At 49.4% G+C, this 17,094-nt stretch overlaps 4 protein-coding genes across 4 annotated transcripts; 1 reads left to right on the forward strand and 3 right to left on the reverse strand.

Annotated features, from left to right (window-relative positions):
* Positions 1-49: 49 nt before the first annotated feature.
* N7487_010772 (uncharacterized protein) lies at positions 50-462 on the reverse strand (the record flags this gene model as incomplete). Its single annotated transcript, XM_056878502.1, has 2 exons — positions 50-271; positions 337-462. 2 exons carry the CDS (start codon positions 460-462, stop codon positions 50-52), a joined length of 348 nt encoding a protein of 115 aa, XP_056723821.1.
* Positions 463-838: 376 nt separating this feature from the next.
* Positions 839-6,377, reverse strand: N7487_010773 (putative GTPase activating protein (Evi5); the record flags this gene model as incomplete). Its single annotated transcript, XM_056878503.1, has 9 exons — positions 839-928; positions 983-1,479; positions 1,556-1,818; positions 1,873-2,488; positions 2,539-2,756; positions 3,508-4,863; positions 4,932-5,288; positions 5,352-5,962; positions 6,030-6,377. 9 exons carry the CDS (start codon positions 6,375-6,377, stop codon positions 839-841), a joined length of 4,356 nt encoding a protein of 1,451 aa, XP_056723822.1.
* A 2,219-nt stretch (positions 6,378-8,596) lies between these two features.
* N7487_010774 (DNA topoisomerase 2) lies at positions 8,597-13,982 on the forward strand (the record flags this gene model as incomplete). Its single annotated transcript, XM_056878504.1, has 4 exons — positions 8,597-8,674; positions 8,743-8,903; positions 8,969-9,074; positions 9,141-13,982. The coding sequence occupies 4 exons, from the start codon at positions 8,597-8,599 to the stop codon at positions 13,980-13,982; spliced, it is 5,187 nt and encodes a 1,728-aa protein (XP_056723823.1).
* Positions 13,983-14,636: 654 nt separating this feature from the next.
* On the reverse strand, positions 14,637-16,387 carry N7487_010775 (uncharacterized protein; the record flags this gene model as incomplete). Its single annotated transcript, XM_056878505.1, has 5 exons — positions 14,637-14,867; positions 14,915-15,708; positions 15,785-15,869; positions 15,965-16,038; positions 16,090-16,387. 5 exons carry the CDS (start codon positions 16,385-16,387, stop codon positions 14,637-14,639), a joined length of 1,482 nt encoding a protein of 493 aa, XP_056723824.1.
* Positions 16,388-17,094: the final 707 nt, after the last annotated feature.

Below are 17,094 nucleotides of genomic sequence, written 5' to 3' on the forward strand. Positions count from 1 at the left end.
CATCGAATATTCAAAGATTCAAAGATGTCTGTCCTTCGGGGTGCTCCCCTTATTCACTCATGATATCAGTCTCATCCTCGGTATTGGCCTCAGAGATCGGCTCCTTGGTCTGAACCTTGTGGTCATCGTCCTTGGCCTTGGACGCATGAGTTTCTTCATCACTTTTGGCGGATGCTTCCATTTCATCAAGCTTCTTTTTCATGCGCTTGAATCTCATTTGGGCGGCATTGTTCTTGATGCCAAAGTATTTGGCAACGGCTGGAATGTCAATCTGCGAGTTAATATGGTGAGCATAATTCATGAGATTCAAGTGAAATCAGTCGAGCAAAACACAACCTGAACATCCGAGACCTTGTGGCAGACCCACAGGAACAAGAGCTGTTTCTTCAGATCGGAGTCTCTGGGTTCCTTTGGCTTGGCTGGGCTTTTTCCAGCCTTGGAGGCGGGTTTATTCGGAGCCATTTTCGCTGGTAATGGAGGTGTAATGTCTGTGTAAGTAGATTGCAAGTGTGAACTGTGAGCTGTGAGTACTGTAGATGTAAGAAGGTTGTTATTTAGAAAAGACCCTGGGAAACAACAGTGATTGGTGAACTTGAGGAAGAAGAAAAGAAAGAAAGTGAGAGAGGACGAGTGCAGGTTCTTATAGTGGCATCACTCACAAGAAAGCCATGTCTCTCTCACCTTACATAAAATGTCATTTCAATACATCGGCTTTCGGTATTACACGTGCACTCATGTTCGATCCCATTCTATTCTATATGTATATTAGTCTATCAAAATTGGGGTATATGACCATGATCAAAACAAAATGCCCAGAAACGCTCGACCGAGTGAAGAATCAAACGCCATTCGTCTTCACGGACTCGAGATTCTTGACTGGATGTAGAAAGATGGGAGGAAGACAGAGTCGAGGGTTCTCCTTCTCCCACTGCATACAGTTAGCACCGGAACATGTCAAGGAACCGCAAGAGCAAGGACTCACCTCTTTGGCGCCGTCGTAGCCCAACCAGGCTCTGTATAGCTTCTCTGAAAATCGCGAATTGAACATAAAGGTGGTGTTGTATATGATATCGTCATGTTGGCCCCAGCTCCAGATGCTGTTAAATCCAGCGTTGACCTTGCCAGGCTCACCCGGGTTGGCACGGCGGTTCAATTCCTCAGGGTCCCATTTGGCATCGTGGTACACCGGTTGAGGAATCTGGACCGCCTTCAGGCCATAGTACAGGGCCCAGGATAAAGGGGACATCTCGGATGCGAGACCAACCCCGGATTTTACCTTATCCTTATGCAACAAACCAAGAAGTCGCGCCGAGATGCGAGACATTGCCACGACAGCGGCCCAGCGTGGTGTCTCTTGATCTTGAGGGAAGTTGAAGACACGATCACGGAAAGGCCAGTCCGTACCAACTGGGTTGAAATGGGGCAGCCAGGTGATCAGATCAGCTTCTTCGCCCACACCCCAGCTCCCTGGCTCATCTTCTGGGTGTGGCACGGGGGGGCATAATGGCTTGCCCTTCGATTTCGATGCCCTCTGCGGGGCGAGGGCCCCAAACACTCCCGTTGTCATGTTTAGGCATTTCCCGGTCCACCTTCTTCATGAACTCTTCCCAGGTTCCATGAACAGCAGGAATATAGAAGTGAGAGTTGCGCTCCCAGAGATACTTGCGCGGCTGCTGTTTCGCGAACTCTGTTGCCTTGTGCAAAAGGTCGTACATATGCCCGGTATATCGCGAGTCCATCTCAAACTGCCAGACGTAGTCATACTGAGGATGTAGTCGTGAGAAAATCTGCGTGGGCTGGAAATACTGTAATATCGCCCTAATATAATGTTAGCAGGGAAAACCTGGAGCTCTGAGGGCCGCGGACACATACACATGAACATCAATCCCAGGATACCAATCGTTTAACATATCCGCATTAAACCATACTGCCAGGTTGCGCAGCTCTTGTGGCAAATGTTTCTCGTTGAACGTCTTCCAGGCGGCATGGTCAGCCTCTTTGGGCAATTTCTCGCCCTGGCAGTCAATCAGGAGAATAAGCTCATATTCTGCACCTGAGTAGAGTGACAATTCCACCATCATAGATCGAATGTGATACAAGTCGTTCTCGGTGTATTTCATGCCGATCCAAGAGCGCAGTATAACCGCCGTCCGGGGCTGGGCCTTGTCTGTTTTGTTCAAGGGCTCGTGAGGCTGTACATCTGAATCCAGTGACTTGTACAGCGCGGATATCTTCCTTTCAGATGGTTGCGTGCGATATCGAACGCTATTGCGTTGTAGACACTCATGTTGCAAATGTGCCCAGTCCACCTGTTCCCAGTTTATCTCGGCGGCCTCATTGGAACCGAATGTGCCATTCCAATTATGGAGCCGAGTGGTTTCGTTGCCCTGAAGGTAACCATATGCGCCATATCGGGAATAGCGATCGGCACAGAGACTGTCATTCAAATTCCACGACTCATATGAGCCAAAAATTGGTGTTGGGAAACCTAGTCGCTGATTAGTTCTCCGTCCATTCTTAAGTTATTGCTCTTCGCACCTGAAGCATTCCAGCGAAACCCGCTCATCATCATATCTTCATCTTTGCGGCTCAGAAGCCGTCCTTGGGGTCCAATGCATGGCTGGTACGGTCCCTTTGACGTCGATACCCATTCCGCACTATCATAATGTGGATAGGGGTCATTAATGACTTGAGATGAAATTCGAGGTTGACCGGCATAATCGCTCGGGAACGGGTCAACGGATTGTTCTGTAGGGCTGATACAGATCAGAATAGACCAATAAAGGGGAACTGTGGAAAGGGCGATCTGCAATTACTTTGACAACTTCACTCGTAATGGAACTACTAGAGCTTCTCTGTAATAGGGAACAATCAAAAACACCACCAGGCATAGGGCAGCAATAGCGAAACGCCTTGGAGAACCGAAAAATCTCCGCAGCACCGCAAAGAAATCCATGAGAATCTAAAATCTGCAAGATCTCAAGATTAATCTGGGAGCCTTCCAAGTTTTGTAGCTCTTGCGAATCCCAGGACTAGTGGCTTGGCTTGGGTTCCTCTACATCTTGTGTTCGGCCAATAGTAGAGAGGAGAACAATGGAGCCTGCCGATAAACCCGAACAGTACGGAGTAAAGGAAAGGATATTTGGGAGAATATTAACTAAAACATTATGTCTACGTATATTGTAGTCTGTTTGGCCAATATGAAGTTGCTTTTGAGGGTATTCATGATTTTCCTATGCTAGCATGGAGATCCGGATGTCCCCGGATCTGCTGTTTTATCTTTGTTGATCTTTTTATAGCCCTACTCTTTATTTGGTTTGATTTGATTTCATAGATAAGAGGAAAATCCAATAGCCAGAATATGTACTCGTCTTGATAGGGATATCGCTATGTACTCAAAATAATAAATCAACATCGGATACAGACATAACTCCAATCAGCCCACTTTGACAGGCATTCCAATATGGTTACACGTATCTCTTCCAGAATCTATCATGGAATTTTCACTAGTCAGTCGCAGTTCGTCGCCCCCATCCACTGAAGAATCCTCCACCGCCAGTGTTGCTGGGCGGTGTTCCAAGTGTCTTCGAGGCTTCGATGGGAGATTTATTCGCCAAGCTGATTCGCGACTGTGATAATCCAACAAAGGAGTGGCGGTTTTCGGGATTGGCCGCCTGGGAGGACTTGATCATTTTCCGGAATGACTCCAACTTGCCCTTTACTTCCTCAAGCTCCTGCCTAGCAACCGCCTCTGCCGTTTTAGCAGTAACCAACTCCATGAGCAACGCTTCTTCGGCAGCAGGTTTGCTACTTTCCGTTGACAAAGCGCTCTGGAAGCCCAGACTGCTTGTTCGTTTGTTATATGTGGGGCTTTTGGTGGAGTTGGTGCGGGCTAGCTTGAACTCGCGCAGACCACTAGTGGGCGATTGACCCTCCCCGGAGTCAACCACAGAAGAGGTGGTTGTGTCTAGCGGCGTTTCGGATATAGGAGTTTTGAGGGTACGCAGCTCCCGGTTCATGCGCTCGAGCCGCTGTCGTTCCCGGTAACCATCTTGAATCCGGCCTCGGGCTTCCCGTAATTGGTCTTTGAGGGACGAATTCTCCTGTTCAAAATCGTCGATGCGCCGTGTGAGGTTCAAGCAACGACCGGCTTCCACCTCGTGCATTTCCTTCCATCGAGTAACGTCGTCATTGAGCTGGAGTTTGGTCTGGGTGATTGAAACACGCTTCGATTGAACCGACTCAAAACGTGCTTCGGCTTTGGCTACTAATTCGGCTGGTTGTGACTCAGTCGGTTGTTCTTTGATTTGGTTTAACATCTCCTTGGCCAAGGCATGGTCTTCCTCCCGTTCCTCTCTCTCCTGTTGCAGTTCACGTGTGAGGTTAGCTTGTTGGCGCTGAAGATCGCTGAGTGCCATCAAGAGTTCTTCAATCTGAGTGTGAAGATCCCGGTCTTTGTGATGGGAAGACATGTTCGATTTCACGCGCGATTTTTGATTATCGACACTAGCCCCAGCCGCTGACAGTTCAGTGGCAGTAGTACTTGCGTCGGACGCGGTTTCAATAGAGTTGAGAGTGGACGTCAGGCTCTGCTTAGAGGTAGAGCGACGAATGGTACTGTTCTGACGTGATGGGCTAGTATTCGGATTGAGTGACTTGACCGAATTATGAGAGTTTGACGAGCCAGCCCATAGGCGCCCAAGGAAGCCAGAGGCCGTTGCCTGCATCTGCGGGAAGGAGGGCCCGGATGGGGAGCCTTTAGATTGATTGTAGCTGGCTTCAAGGGCTTGGAGACTCTCATTCGTCACGAGAGACGTAAGAGACACGAAATCATTAACAAGATCATCAGCATTGAAGGCATATCTGAATATCACGGGTTAGCGGAGTTCTTTGTTTCCAAGATTTGTTTTGTGCGATGCTTAAAAACTTACGTGTCCCACAAGCTTCGAGACAATAACAGTTGCATCACGTCCTCAAATTCGCTGCAGGCCAAAATTCTCTTCTCGTTGCGCTGCATCAGCGAAAGTGCAACTCGCATCAATGTCTCGCATGCGCCTTCCAAAAAGATGACATCATAAATTCGAAGAAGCATCGGCAGCGGACAGGCTACCGCAAAGAACGAGAGGAACCACTGTGACACGTAGACCGGCTCAACGTGCAGTGCTTCGAGATGTTGGAACAGGACCGGCCTGTGTCGTGCTAGCAAATTTTGGAACTGATAAACATGAAGGTGGAGACCCGAAAGGTCTGGAAGATAGCAAGTTCGGAGGTTATAGTGGTCCATGAGGCTAAAATAGGTGACGCATTAGCACGACTTCTCCAGGTTATATCATCGTCCAAGGAGACTTTACCGGACAAGAACGCAAAAGGCCTCGGCATCTGTCATGTGCATGAGAAGAGGGCCTACCACAAACCCAAGACCCTGGCAGTAGCCAATCTTGGTGTCATAAAGACTGAAGCATCGCAACACTCGCCCGAGCATTTGTTGACCCTCGCCGTTCGGGTCGCGGAACATTTCAACATTAGGAAAGCTGCGACCGATATCTTTTCCAATTAGCCCATCGTACGGACTGCTTTCACCCGAAAGTCTCTGGAATTCATTCAACAGATTAGGATCGCGTGCGCCCGCTAGGCTAGGCCAGACCACTCCTCGCAATGGCGGAGGTACACCCCCTTGGATCTTATTCGAAGTCAATGTCGGCAAACGCTGGGCAGTCTGGTGGTAATCGGCGACAAGTGCAGCCCAAAACTCCAACTCGGTCATTGGAGGAGGGGGTAACTGCGAGTACCGCAGCTCTGCCCGAGCGGGATCCTTAATGAGTCGCTTGATATGGTGCAGTGACTCAGAGCGGGATTGCCGCTGGTGTATCTTCCTATGGGGAACCTCATGTATCCCGGATTTGGGGTTGGTCGCCAAAGCATTGTTTTCTTGTTCGAGTCGAGCGAGAAGCAGGGCCGTGGACTAAAATTAGGTCAAGAATGTTAGCCCCCCCGGATTCCAGAATTCTTTGGAAGCTTGTCACACTTACTTCATCAGACCCCTCCCCACGCGGTTCTTGTTCTTCTGTCTTATCAAGGTTCTCCCAATCCATCTCATTGTCAAACATCTCGCCTGCCTGTCTACCCCTGTCCGCGCCTGAAGTTTCGGGAGCGGGGCTGGTCCTCGCCGCGTCCTGTAGTGGCACCGGTCCAAAGGACTCCTCGCTCTCCTTCTCGAGATGGGTCATCTCCACTGGAGTTGGCGGGATGTTAAGAGTGCGCCAATCCGGTTGGGTGTGCTCTGAACTGGATTGGTTATCCGATAACGCGACGGTGACCATCGAATCATGGTTAGGCGCGTGACCGACGCTGGAATATTCTGGCTCGGAACCTTCCATTGTGACGCGATAGGTAATAGGAGTAGTTGATTGCAAGGATGTAGACGCGTTGTTGACGTTGATATCGGAGGATAGCAGGGGGGCTTATTTTCAGGCGGGTTTCAACTGCATAACTATGCACTTTCCAGCACTTTTCGAGTATTTCAAAAACCAATTCCTTCCAGCAGAAGTGGGACCTGGATATGATTCTAGACTTGTATCCAGTACAAGAAGAGAAAAGGCTGGAGGGAGAAAAAAAAGGGAGTCAGGAGAGATCCCACCTATTTCGTTAGCCCCCCCTTTAGCTTTCCCCTCGTGGAGTCTCGGCCTCCGTCGATCATCCTCATACACCGACTGTTTGACCATTGAAATGGATATATTATAGATTATCTTGGAAACTAGTATTGTGACTATACATACAGAGTATGTCGGAGTATGTATATTGCATATTGTATCAATTGTAAGATAATAGCATTAATTTCTTCGCTGTTCAACCCATACTGGTTCTAAAGGATTTTAGCAGTGTACTCCGTACTACCGTACTACCGTAATATGTAATATTAGCATGCCTGAAGTCATGATGATCCCTATATGTACATATATGTAGGGACTATAGTATGTCTTGCCGCTATTTCAACTGCATATTGCCTGCAGGTACGTACTCTGTACAGCCTCTCAAATTTGGATTAAACGTCAAAGGGGGCACCGTCATATGTACCATACAGCCTTGTATCTTCGATACAGCCAAGTGTGGTTCGGTAATCTTTTATTGCCTTTAGTGGCTCACATTTTATCCATGGCCAATTTTATTGGTGAAACTCTCGGGCTTATATTGAAATACCATTACCACCCCCTGGCTTGTCCGTTTCATCTCAATATTGAGGCTGGCCAACGTTTTTGTGTCCTCACCCCGTACTCCGTACCCCGTACATCATACATGATTGAACCGAAAAGGATTTTAGGGAGGCTTGAGATCTACTACATATATTCCAGGTATCTGTACTCCATACCCCCTGGGGCTCACACCGTCGATTGCTCGCAGGGATCCACAGAGTATGATGGTCCACCTGTCAAAGCTAGGATAATTTCCAGCCCACTTTTCAAGATTTCGAGAAAGTTCTTGGGCTATATTTTGTACTCCGTACGGAGGATAACCAAATTAGGTGCCGCTGTTTAGGGCCGTGTGACCCTCGGATTGAGGACTGTGTATCCCATTCGCCAGGCGGTTGGATTATTTTCCGCGACAACTACGGAGTACATCGTATATTTTCAGAGTGGCCTTGATGGCTATCCATGTTGACCCAATACTTATATTCACACGAAAGAATTTTGGTTTCATTCAATGGCTATTACCACAATCATCCATTGTCCACGGGTATCATCACTGTTGATTACTATGCATTGTACTCAGAGTCATGCAAGGGTTACGTGACCCCGCGGACTACAGACAGTACTATGGGTGAGGATATCTCTTTCATACTGATAAGCATATTCCACCAGGCGTACAAAGTTCCCTAGGTAGGCGGTTTATATCATGCAAGTGTGCCGTGGACAACGTAAATTGACATATTCTTGGGAAGATTACAGGAGACTGTCCCACCCCCATCTTTGTGTTAAGGGGAAAAGAAAATAGAATTTAGTTAGATTTGACATTTGAAGAAATGAATCTACAGAGTACTCTGTGCTCTGATTTCACCTGCCAAACTATATTTAGATCTTCACTATTGGCGCTAAGTTTAAATGTGATATTCGAGTTAAATAAACCAAGGAATCTGTCATTGCAAAGGTATGTAGTGTATTCCGAAAGGTATAAATATCTAGATATCTGAGTCGATCGCAACTATGAATTAACGTAAAGATATAAACAACATGCAAAGTGAGGGGAAAGGGAACTCTCTGTTTTCTCGTTTTGTTTGTGAATTGCCTATTTGGGACGCGTTTGCAGGCGGTGAGGAAGAATGATGATCCGAGTGGCTCCAAACTGCCCACCGCCCCCTGTCAGTCGCGACTTCCCCGGGCAAAAAAACAACTGGCGCTTCCCCTCCGCGGTCTCTCTCTTTTTCTCTCTTCTGCTTCTTTGCTTTATCCTTTTCCGGCTTGAGCATGCCGGAGCGTGATTGATCCGTTCTTCAACGTTGAACGATAGCATCATTCGTTTGCTTCAACTTCGAGACCTGACTTGGTCTCCTTTTTTCCCCCATAGCGCTCCATCGCGCTTCACTTGTTTACTCGTCTTTACCATGGACGACTCCATGACAGAAGACTCGGTCTTCGAGGATGACGGAGGTAGCTCTGACTTTGCCCCCGAGCCTGCACCGGTATGAATTTCCCCCCAATATGCCAACAGGAGACTCGACTTTGATTACTGACATGATACGTCTCCCAGAAACCCAAAGCTAAGGCGGCTCCTAAGAAAGCTGCTGCCGCCAAACCTGCCGCCAAAAAGACAACTCAGACCACACTGAAGGCCAAGCCTGCTGCGAAGGCAGCTGCTACTAAGAAGAAGGCTAAGGCCGAGAGTGAGGACGAAATGTCCGATATTCAAATGTCCGATGCTGAATCTCTGCTCTCCCACACCCCCCCAAGGCCAAGAAAGCGGCTGCGCCCAAGAGAGCTGGCTCAAAACCTCTGGCCGATGTCGAAAATGAGTCTCACGGAGGAGACGCTGCTGCTGATGGCGCGAGCAAGAGTGGAAATGCATCAGAGAAGTACCAGAAAGTAAGTTGCGCAGCTTATAGCTTGGTTTACTCTTGGCCGGACACTTATCTCTACTCTTACATATAGCTCACCCAACTTGAACACATTATCAAACGTCCCGATACCTACATTGGATCCACCGAACGCACCACCCAGCAGATGTGGGTGTACAACTCCGGAACTGAGTCGATGGAGTACCGCGATGTCTCTTTCGTCCCCGGTCTCTACAAAATCTTTGACGAGATTGTGGTCAACGCCGCCGACAACAAGCACAACGACGCGAACATGAACGAGATGCGCATCACGATTGATCGCGAGGCCGGTGAAATCAGCGTGTGGAACAACGGACGTGGTATTCCTATCGAGATCCACTCCAAAGAGAAAATCTACGTACCCGAACTTATCTTCGGTCATCTGCTCACTTCTTCCAACTACGACGATACCCAACAGAAGGTGACCGGAGGTCGCAACGGTTTCGGTGCCAAGCTTTGTAATGTTTTCTCGACAGAGTTCACTCTCGAAACCCAGGACTCCAGCCAAAAGAAGAAGTACAAGCAAACCTGGACTGAGAACATGACTAAGATGGGCAAGGCAAAGATCACAGATGCCAAGGGTGATGACTATACCAAGGTCACTTTCAAACCAGACTTTGCTAAATTCGGCATGGATGGCATTGACGATGACTTTGAATCCCTCGTTAAGCGCAGAGTCTACGACTTGGCGGGTACCGCCAATGTTGCTGTCAAATTAAACGGCACACGCGTCGCAGTTCGCAATTTCCGAAAGTACATGGAAATGTACACCAAAGCCATTCGCAAGGAGCGCGGTGACGACGGCCCTCCCGCAAAGGATGAAATTATTACATGCAGCCCCGATCCTCGATGGGAGATTGGTTTTGCTGTTTCGGATGGTTCGTTCCAACAGGTCTCGTTTGTCAACTCGATCGCAACAACCTCGGGTGGAACGCACGTCAACTACATCGCCGATCAGATCTGTACCCGCTTGGCCGACCAGGTGAAGAAGAAGAACAAGTCTGGAGCAACTCTGAAGTCAGCCCAGATTCGGAACCACATTTTCATTTTTGTAAAGGCATTGATTGTCAACCCAGCGTTCACCTCCCAAACCAAGGAACAGTTGACGACCAAGGCCAGTCAGTTTGGTAGCAAGTGTCCCCTTGATGAAGATTTCTACAAGAAGGTCTTGAAGACCGAGGTTATGTCAAATATTCTGCACTTCGCGGAGCAAAAAGCCGATCAGATCTTGAAGAAGGGTGATACTGGCCGACGCACCCGTATGAACAACCCAAAGTTGGTCGACGCCAACAAAGCTGGTACCAGAGAGGGTCACCACTGCACTCTCATTTTGACTGAGGGTGAATCGGCCAAGGGATTGGCCATGGCAGGCAGAGCAGTTGTTGGACCAGACTTGTTCGGTGTTTTCCCCCTGCGCGGAAAGCTTCTTAATGTTCGTGATGCTTCTTTTGACCAAATTTCAAAGAACGTGGAGATCCAAAGCATCAAGAACTTCATTGGTCTCCAGCACAAGAAGGAGTACACTGACACCAAGGGACTGCGATATGGCCACCTCATGATCATGACTGATCAGGATCACGACGGCAGTCATATCAAGGGTCTGCTCATCAATTTCCTTCAAGCGCAGTTCCCCAGCTTGCTCAAGATTCCTGAATTCCTCATTGAATTCATTACTCCTATCATCAAGGTTTGGAAGGGCGACCCAAAGAACCCGACCAAGCAGAAATCCTTCTTCACCATGCCCGAACATGACGAATGGCGTGAAGCTCACAAACACGAACGCGGCTGGGACCACAAATACTACAAGGGTTTGGGAACCAGCACCACAGAAGATGCACAGGTCTATTTCCGCGACCTCGATCGTCACCTCAAAGAGTTCCACACTATGCAAGACGGTGAAGCCGGGCTCATCGAACTGGCTTTCTCTAAAAAGAAGGCAGATGAGCGTAAAGAGTGGCTTCGTCAATATAAGCCCGGCACATATCTGGACCATTCTGTGGCGAAGATCACATACACAGACTTCATCAACAAGGAGCTCATCCTGTTCAGTATGGCAGATAACCAACGTTCGATTCCTTCCGTCGTGGATGGTTTGAAGCCAGGTCAGCGCAAGGTGCTTCACACCTGTTTCCGCCGCAATCTAAAGAAGGACATGAAGGTGGTTGAGCTAGCAGGTCATGTATCCGGAATGACAGCCTACCACCACGGTGACGTCTCCCTTCAGCAGACTATCGTCGGTCTGGCCCAGACCTATGTTGGCTCCAACAATATCAACTGCCTAGAGCCCAGTGGAAACTTTGGTAGCCGACTTCAAGGTGGTGGTGATTGTGCCAGTGCTCGTTACATCTATACTCGCCTGTCCCCCTTTGCACGCAAGATTTTCCATACGGCCGATGAACCTCTACTAACATACAACGAGGACGATGGCAAGAAGATCGAGCCCGAGGTCTTTATGCCTGTCGTCCCGATGATTTTAATCAACGGCGCGGATGGTATCGGAACTGGTTGGAGTTCTTCTATCCCCAACTACAATCCTGAAGATGTTGTGAACAATCTCAAGCGCCTCATGGCTGGCGAGCCTACTGAGCCAATGCAGCCTTGGTTCCGTGGGTTCACCGGCGAGGTTGTGGCCGTTGGTGGGGATCGCTACAAATTCAGCGGTATCATCAGGGAGTGTGGTGACAAGGAGGTCGAGATTACCGAATTGCCCATTCGAACCTGGACACAAGATTTCAAGGACAAGCTGGAGGAAATCATCAAGGCGGAGAAGGTGCCATCCTTCATCAAGGATTACAGGGACTACAACACCCACACCAAGGTCCACTTCATCATTCAGCTCGACGAGAAACACATGAAGGCTGCTCTGACTGAAGGCTTGGAAGAAAAATTCAAGCTGAGCAAGTCGATTGCAACAACCAATTTGGTGGCTTTCGATCCCGAGGGTCGCATCACCAAGTACGCCACTGTTGATGATATTCTCAAGGAGTTCTATGTCGTCCGTCTCAAATATTATGAGCGACGCAAGCAGTTCCAACTTAACGACCTACAGAGAGAGCTGGAGAAGCTGAGCAACCAAGCTCGCTTCGTGCAAATGATTATCGATGGCAAATTGGTCATCTCCAAGAAGAAAAAGCCTGTTCTAATCACTGAACTAAAGGAGAAGGGCTTCAAGCCAATTTCCAAGGTGGCCGAAGCTGCCAAGATGGGCGAAGATGAGCCTGTGGTAGAAGAAGAAGAAGAAGAAGAAGAAGCAGGGGAGTCGGATGACACTGAGGCTCAAGTGCTATCCGGCTCATTTGACTACCTTCTGGGTATGCCTATGTGGTCGCTGACCCAAGAGCGTGTGGAGAAGCTCCGTCGCCAGATTGGTGATAAGGAAACAGAGATCGACGTCTTGATTAAGCTGTCCAAGGAGGACATCTGGACCCACGATTTGGAGGATTTCATCAAGGAGTGGCGCTTCCAGCTTGAAGATGAGGACCGTCGAGCTCGCAAGGCGGCTAGCTTAGGCCGCCGTCAGTCAACAAAGCTGGCCACTGGTGGTGGTCGCGCCGCGGCTTCGCGCAAGCGTAAGGCTGCTAATGGTGATGATCCGGACGACGAAGACTTCGGGGCCCCTAAGACGAAGAAGGCTGCCGCGGCCAAGAAAAAAGAGCAGCCCAAAAACAGCTTGATGAATTTCCTCAATCAAGCCCCGAGCAAACCAACACCACCGGCTGCAGCAGATGGAACTGTTGACTCGGACGATGAATTCAACATGGACATGGAGATCCTTCCGAAGAAGAGCCGTGCTGCCTCAAAGCCTAAGACTCTGCCTAAAGAAGAAGATGACTTTATCGATATCGACGATGTTCCCCAAACCTCGCGGGCATCAGCTCAGCCAGCTGATGACACGATGGACGTGGACGTGGACGAGGTGCCAAAGCCTAAACCAGCCGCCAAGGCAGCGGCCAAACCGGTCGCCAAACGAGGACCTAAGCCCAAGGCCAAGATCGAGGAGGACTCGGATGACGATTTCTTAGAGATTGCCAAATCCCAGGCTTCCAAGCCTGCAGCGCTGTCTTCTCGCGCTCGCAAGCCTGTGAAGTATTCGGCGCCTAGCGACTCTGATAGTGATAACGGTGATGATCTTCTTGGAGACGTTAGCATGATGGTCAAGGGCATTGGTGGTGACTCAGCCACTGATTCTCGACAACTCTTCTCGGAGCGCCCCCGTTCGGAAAGCAGTGCAAGTGTGAAGACTGCCGCGAAGTCTTCCAAGGTCAACGACGATTTTGATCCGGATGAGACGGACTACAGCAAGCTCATTCCTCAAAACTCCCCACGGCGCTCCATTCAGGTCAAGCCTAAGGACGTCAAGCCCGGCGACAACGACGGAGAAGACGATGAGGATCAACCAGTCAAGCCAACTGCTCGGGCTAAGGCTGCCCCCAAGGCCAAGGCCGCGCCAAAGGCTGCTCCTAAGGTCGTAGAGGTTGATGACGAGGATGACGAAGATGATGAGCCGATCAAGCCAACTGCTCGGGGTAAAGCTGCACCCAAAACCAAGGCTGCCCCGAAGGCCGCGGCCGCCACCTCGGCACCCAAGGCCCGTGGTCGCCCTAAGAAAGAGCCAGCTGCAAAGCCCGCCCCCAAGTCTGCTCCTCCGACTTTATCCCCGGCGGCCAAGGCCTATGCTTCTAAGCAAGCCAAGGCAAGCAAGAAGATCGCAGATGATTATTCGGAGGATGACATCGATGCAATGGCTAACGACATTTTGGATTCACCAATGGGCAAAGCAAATGTGGATATTTTGGACGACGATGAGCCCGTTCCCGCCCCCCCGTCGCGCCGCTGCAGGCCGTCCTGCTCGTCGTGGCGCCGCACAGCAGAAGAAGTCCTATGTCATCGAGGATGATAGCGATGAAGAAGCATCGGCTGATGACTTTGACGAAGACGAAGATGAGAGCGACTAAATGGTGGAATAGTGAGGGTCAGAAGCCCATTTGCGATGTTCCCCTCGTGTTTTTGCAATTCCCTCTATTGTGTTTTTATTTCTTTCGTCTCCATGTCTTAGTTTATTGGTATTTTATGGAGATCTTGCAGAGCCAATGCATGCAAGGTGAATACGAGATGTTCAATTTTAATCTTTCAGCGGCATCTACTATGCAGTTTTAGCCACTAATGCTGGTAAACAAGGTAAAATGTAGGGCAAAGAACTCATAAAATCATAGCCCGTCTCTCGAGTTTCCATTTAACACGTAACACCGTCCAGCCTATCTATCCCATTGCCATTGGAATTATCAAAGAAAATGAAGTGCATTGTAGCCTTGGTCAGGCTGCTTAAAATCCTCCAGTGTTAACCTAATCCATCAAGTTCCTCACTCATGTTTCATGCGAATCAAACAGAAGGACAGTGACTTGAACATTCAAACCCTCAACTCCAAGTAAAGTCATCAAAATCACACAAACGTTCCTCACAAAATGCATAGAGACAGCACCGCCACACAAAGATTCTCAGCCCATAGACCGTAAACGCCATTCCCATGTCAAATTGCAGCGCAATCGGTCGTCAAAGCGAAGCTCGACGTCGCTTACGACTACGAGATTCGTCACCATCAAGAGAGCGAGGGCCAACAGGTGAGGTCAACTCGTCATCGTCCATCTCGGTGTCAGTTCCGGTGCTTTCAAGCTCATTCATGTGGAGACGAAGAAGAGCTTCGGCAGCCTTTACCTCACGGGTGAAGTGAGACGACAGCTCAGGACGTGCAGCTCGGGACTTCCGACTGGGGTACTTCTTAGTCTGGGATCCAGGACTTATAGAACCGTCCTTGCCAAACGAAGCTCCACCAACGGTCCTCTTGAGGGGGGTCCACGGTAGTCTTCATCGTTAGCATCGTCCATTTGCCAATCATCATCCGAGTCAGTTAGGTCATCGTAGTCACTTTGTAAGGCAGCAACGTCCGAAGTGGCGTTGGTGGGATCATCAAGACCACCAAGCTTGTCGGTTTCCATATGTCCATCCACAGAAGGACAGTTTGGAGTGGAATACATGTTGGACGAGCCATCACTCTCAGTGTCACTATCCTCGCTGGTACCCCCAGGGACATTCTCCGGGCGCATAGCATCTGAGATAGCACGGAGAATAGTGCGGGGCGACTCGACCTGCGAGCGAGGAATCACATTGGTGCTGCGCGGGGGGTTGATGGGGGTGAAGGTAGACATAGGCGACTGGCTCTTGGGCGACACGCAGTAAGGCTCTGTAGAGGAGTCCCGGGCACTGGGGTTACTCTCAGAATAGTGGGCGCGCGGGATCTTGAGCGGGGGCAGTGTCAGGGATGGGTCTTGTTGGCTCAGTAGTCCCATGCCATGGAGAAGGGTATGTGTTGAGGAGGGTGTGTTGGTTGCCGGGGGGCTACCTCCGGTGCTAGACTTCATCTCCAAAGAGCGATAGTAGTTGGAGGTGCTGGTGGCACGCTGCACGATTTCTGGGGGTATGACCATGCGGCCATGGGTTTTGCGGTCCGTTGGGGGGATACACATGGCTGGGAATTCGGTGCCAAAGAGTGGAGTTAGGGCGTATCGGATTCTCCAGCAGAAGGTCGCTGCCATAGCTTTGGCGGCTTCGTAGGGCATCCAGTATCCTATATGAAAAGTAAAAGTATTAGATATAGCTATCCAGGAATCTGTTGATATGAGAAGAGGGTATAAAGATCGCACCTTGAGCGGAAAGTGCTCCGCCGGTGATACTGTGGCAGATATCTCGGAGGCCGGGATTCTGGTTTAGCATCTTGGCTGGCGTGGTCTATAACAAGTTAGAAATCCCGAGGATATGGAAGAGCTGGTTCATGAACTTGCCTTGGAGTAGCCATTGCATTTGAAAAGGTGTGTAATCCGAACGATGCCGATATTGTAGTCCCACATAACATGCCATTCCTTTTCTTCGCCGGGTATCTGGAATGTGTATTGAAAGACTAGATGGAAGAGTCAGACATGAATATCAAAACATGTTGAAGGGCACATACCATGGAAACTGTCTCGGCCGGTCTTTTCTTGGAAGGTTTTCTTGTCGCTGGCATAAGGGATATGACGAGGGTAGTCGGCGATGTTACCCATGGGACGTAACGACAGCTCTCTGTGAGCCTTCTCCAGCTCCATGTCTCTTTCCTCGCAAGGAGGATAGCGGCACTCGCCCTGGATCTTGCCACGACGGAAAACTGGGGCGTCCTTGGCCATCTTCCGCTTCTCACGGGAGGCAGAGAAGGAAGGGTACGGAATTCGCCTTTCAGGCTGAGGATTCAGAAGGGATTTGATAGATAGCATTAAGAAGTTCAAGTGCTATCCTTGAAAGAAGGAAAAGTTGAAGAAGTACGAAGTCTCCGGGGGAAAAGAAGGAGCTTAATGTCTCTTAGAACAAAAGGTGCTTTCCAGAAGGATTAAGAGACAGAGAAGTCAAACCTGCAAGAACACAAAGTAAAGCAAGACAATCCAAGATCTTTGTTCGAAGGTTTGTTTCGCACAACTTTTCCTAGAGGTGAGTACATGTACAGGAGTTGTTTGTTGGCAAATACGGACAACTTTCGAGGAGACAGAGACGGACAGCGGTGAATAGAAGAACTCGGAAAGTGTCTGACACGAGGGAATGTAAAATGGGCTTCACCGATTCTTTGCCTCTCTCTCTCTTTTCATCTCCCTCATATCACATGGTTCCTTGAAGTCGGACGAGTCCACGGGCTGTTTGTCTCTTCCGCGTGGAAGTGAAAGTTCCAATGATCTTCGACTTTGGACTGATGATGCAGTGTGCATTGATTTCTATCGATGCCCCTGGAAGCAATTACAAGATACAGAATGCAGAATACAGATGGTTTGAGACCTGTGTCTCTCATCTCTCGAGGCATAACGTGTTTCACAATCACAACTGCGACTATCCAAACCTCTCACCCCGAAAGAGACCAGTGAAAGAAAAGCATGGCAACAACCGTTTCAGGGACCATGTAGATATCCTGGAATTCATTTGGAAACGCAGACAG

The sequence above is a fragment of the Penicillium crustosum genome (assembly GCF_028827405.1).
Source record: "Penicillium crustosum strain IBT 35664 chromosome Unknown utg000005l_segment0_segment0, whole genome shotgun sequence".
In the NCBI taxonomy this organism is placed as follows: domain Eukaryota; kingdom Fungi; phylum Ascomycota; class Eurotiomycetes; order Eurotiales; family Aspergillaceae; genus Penicillium; species Penicillium crustosum.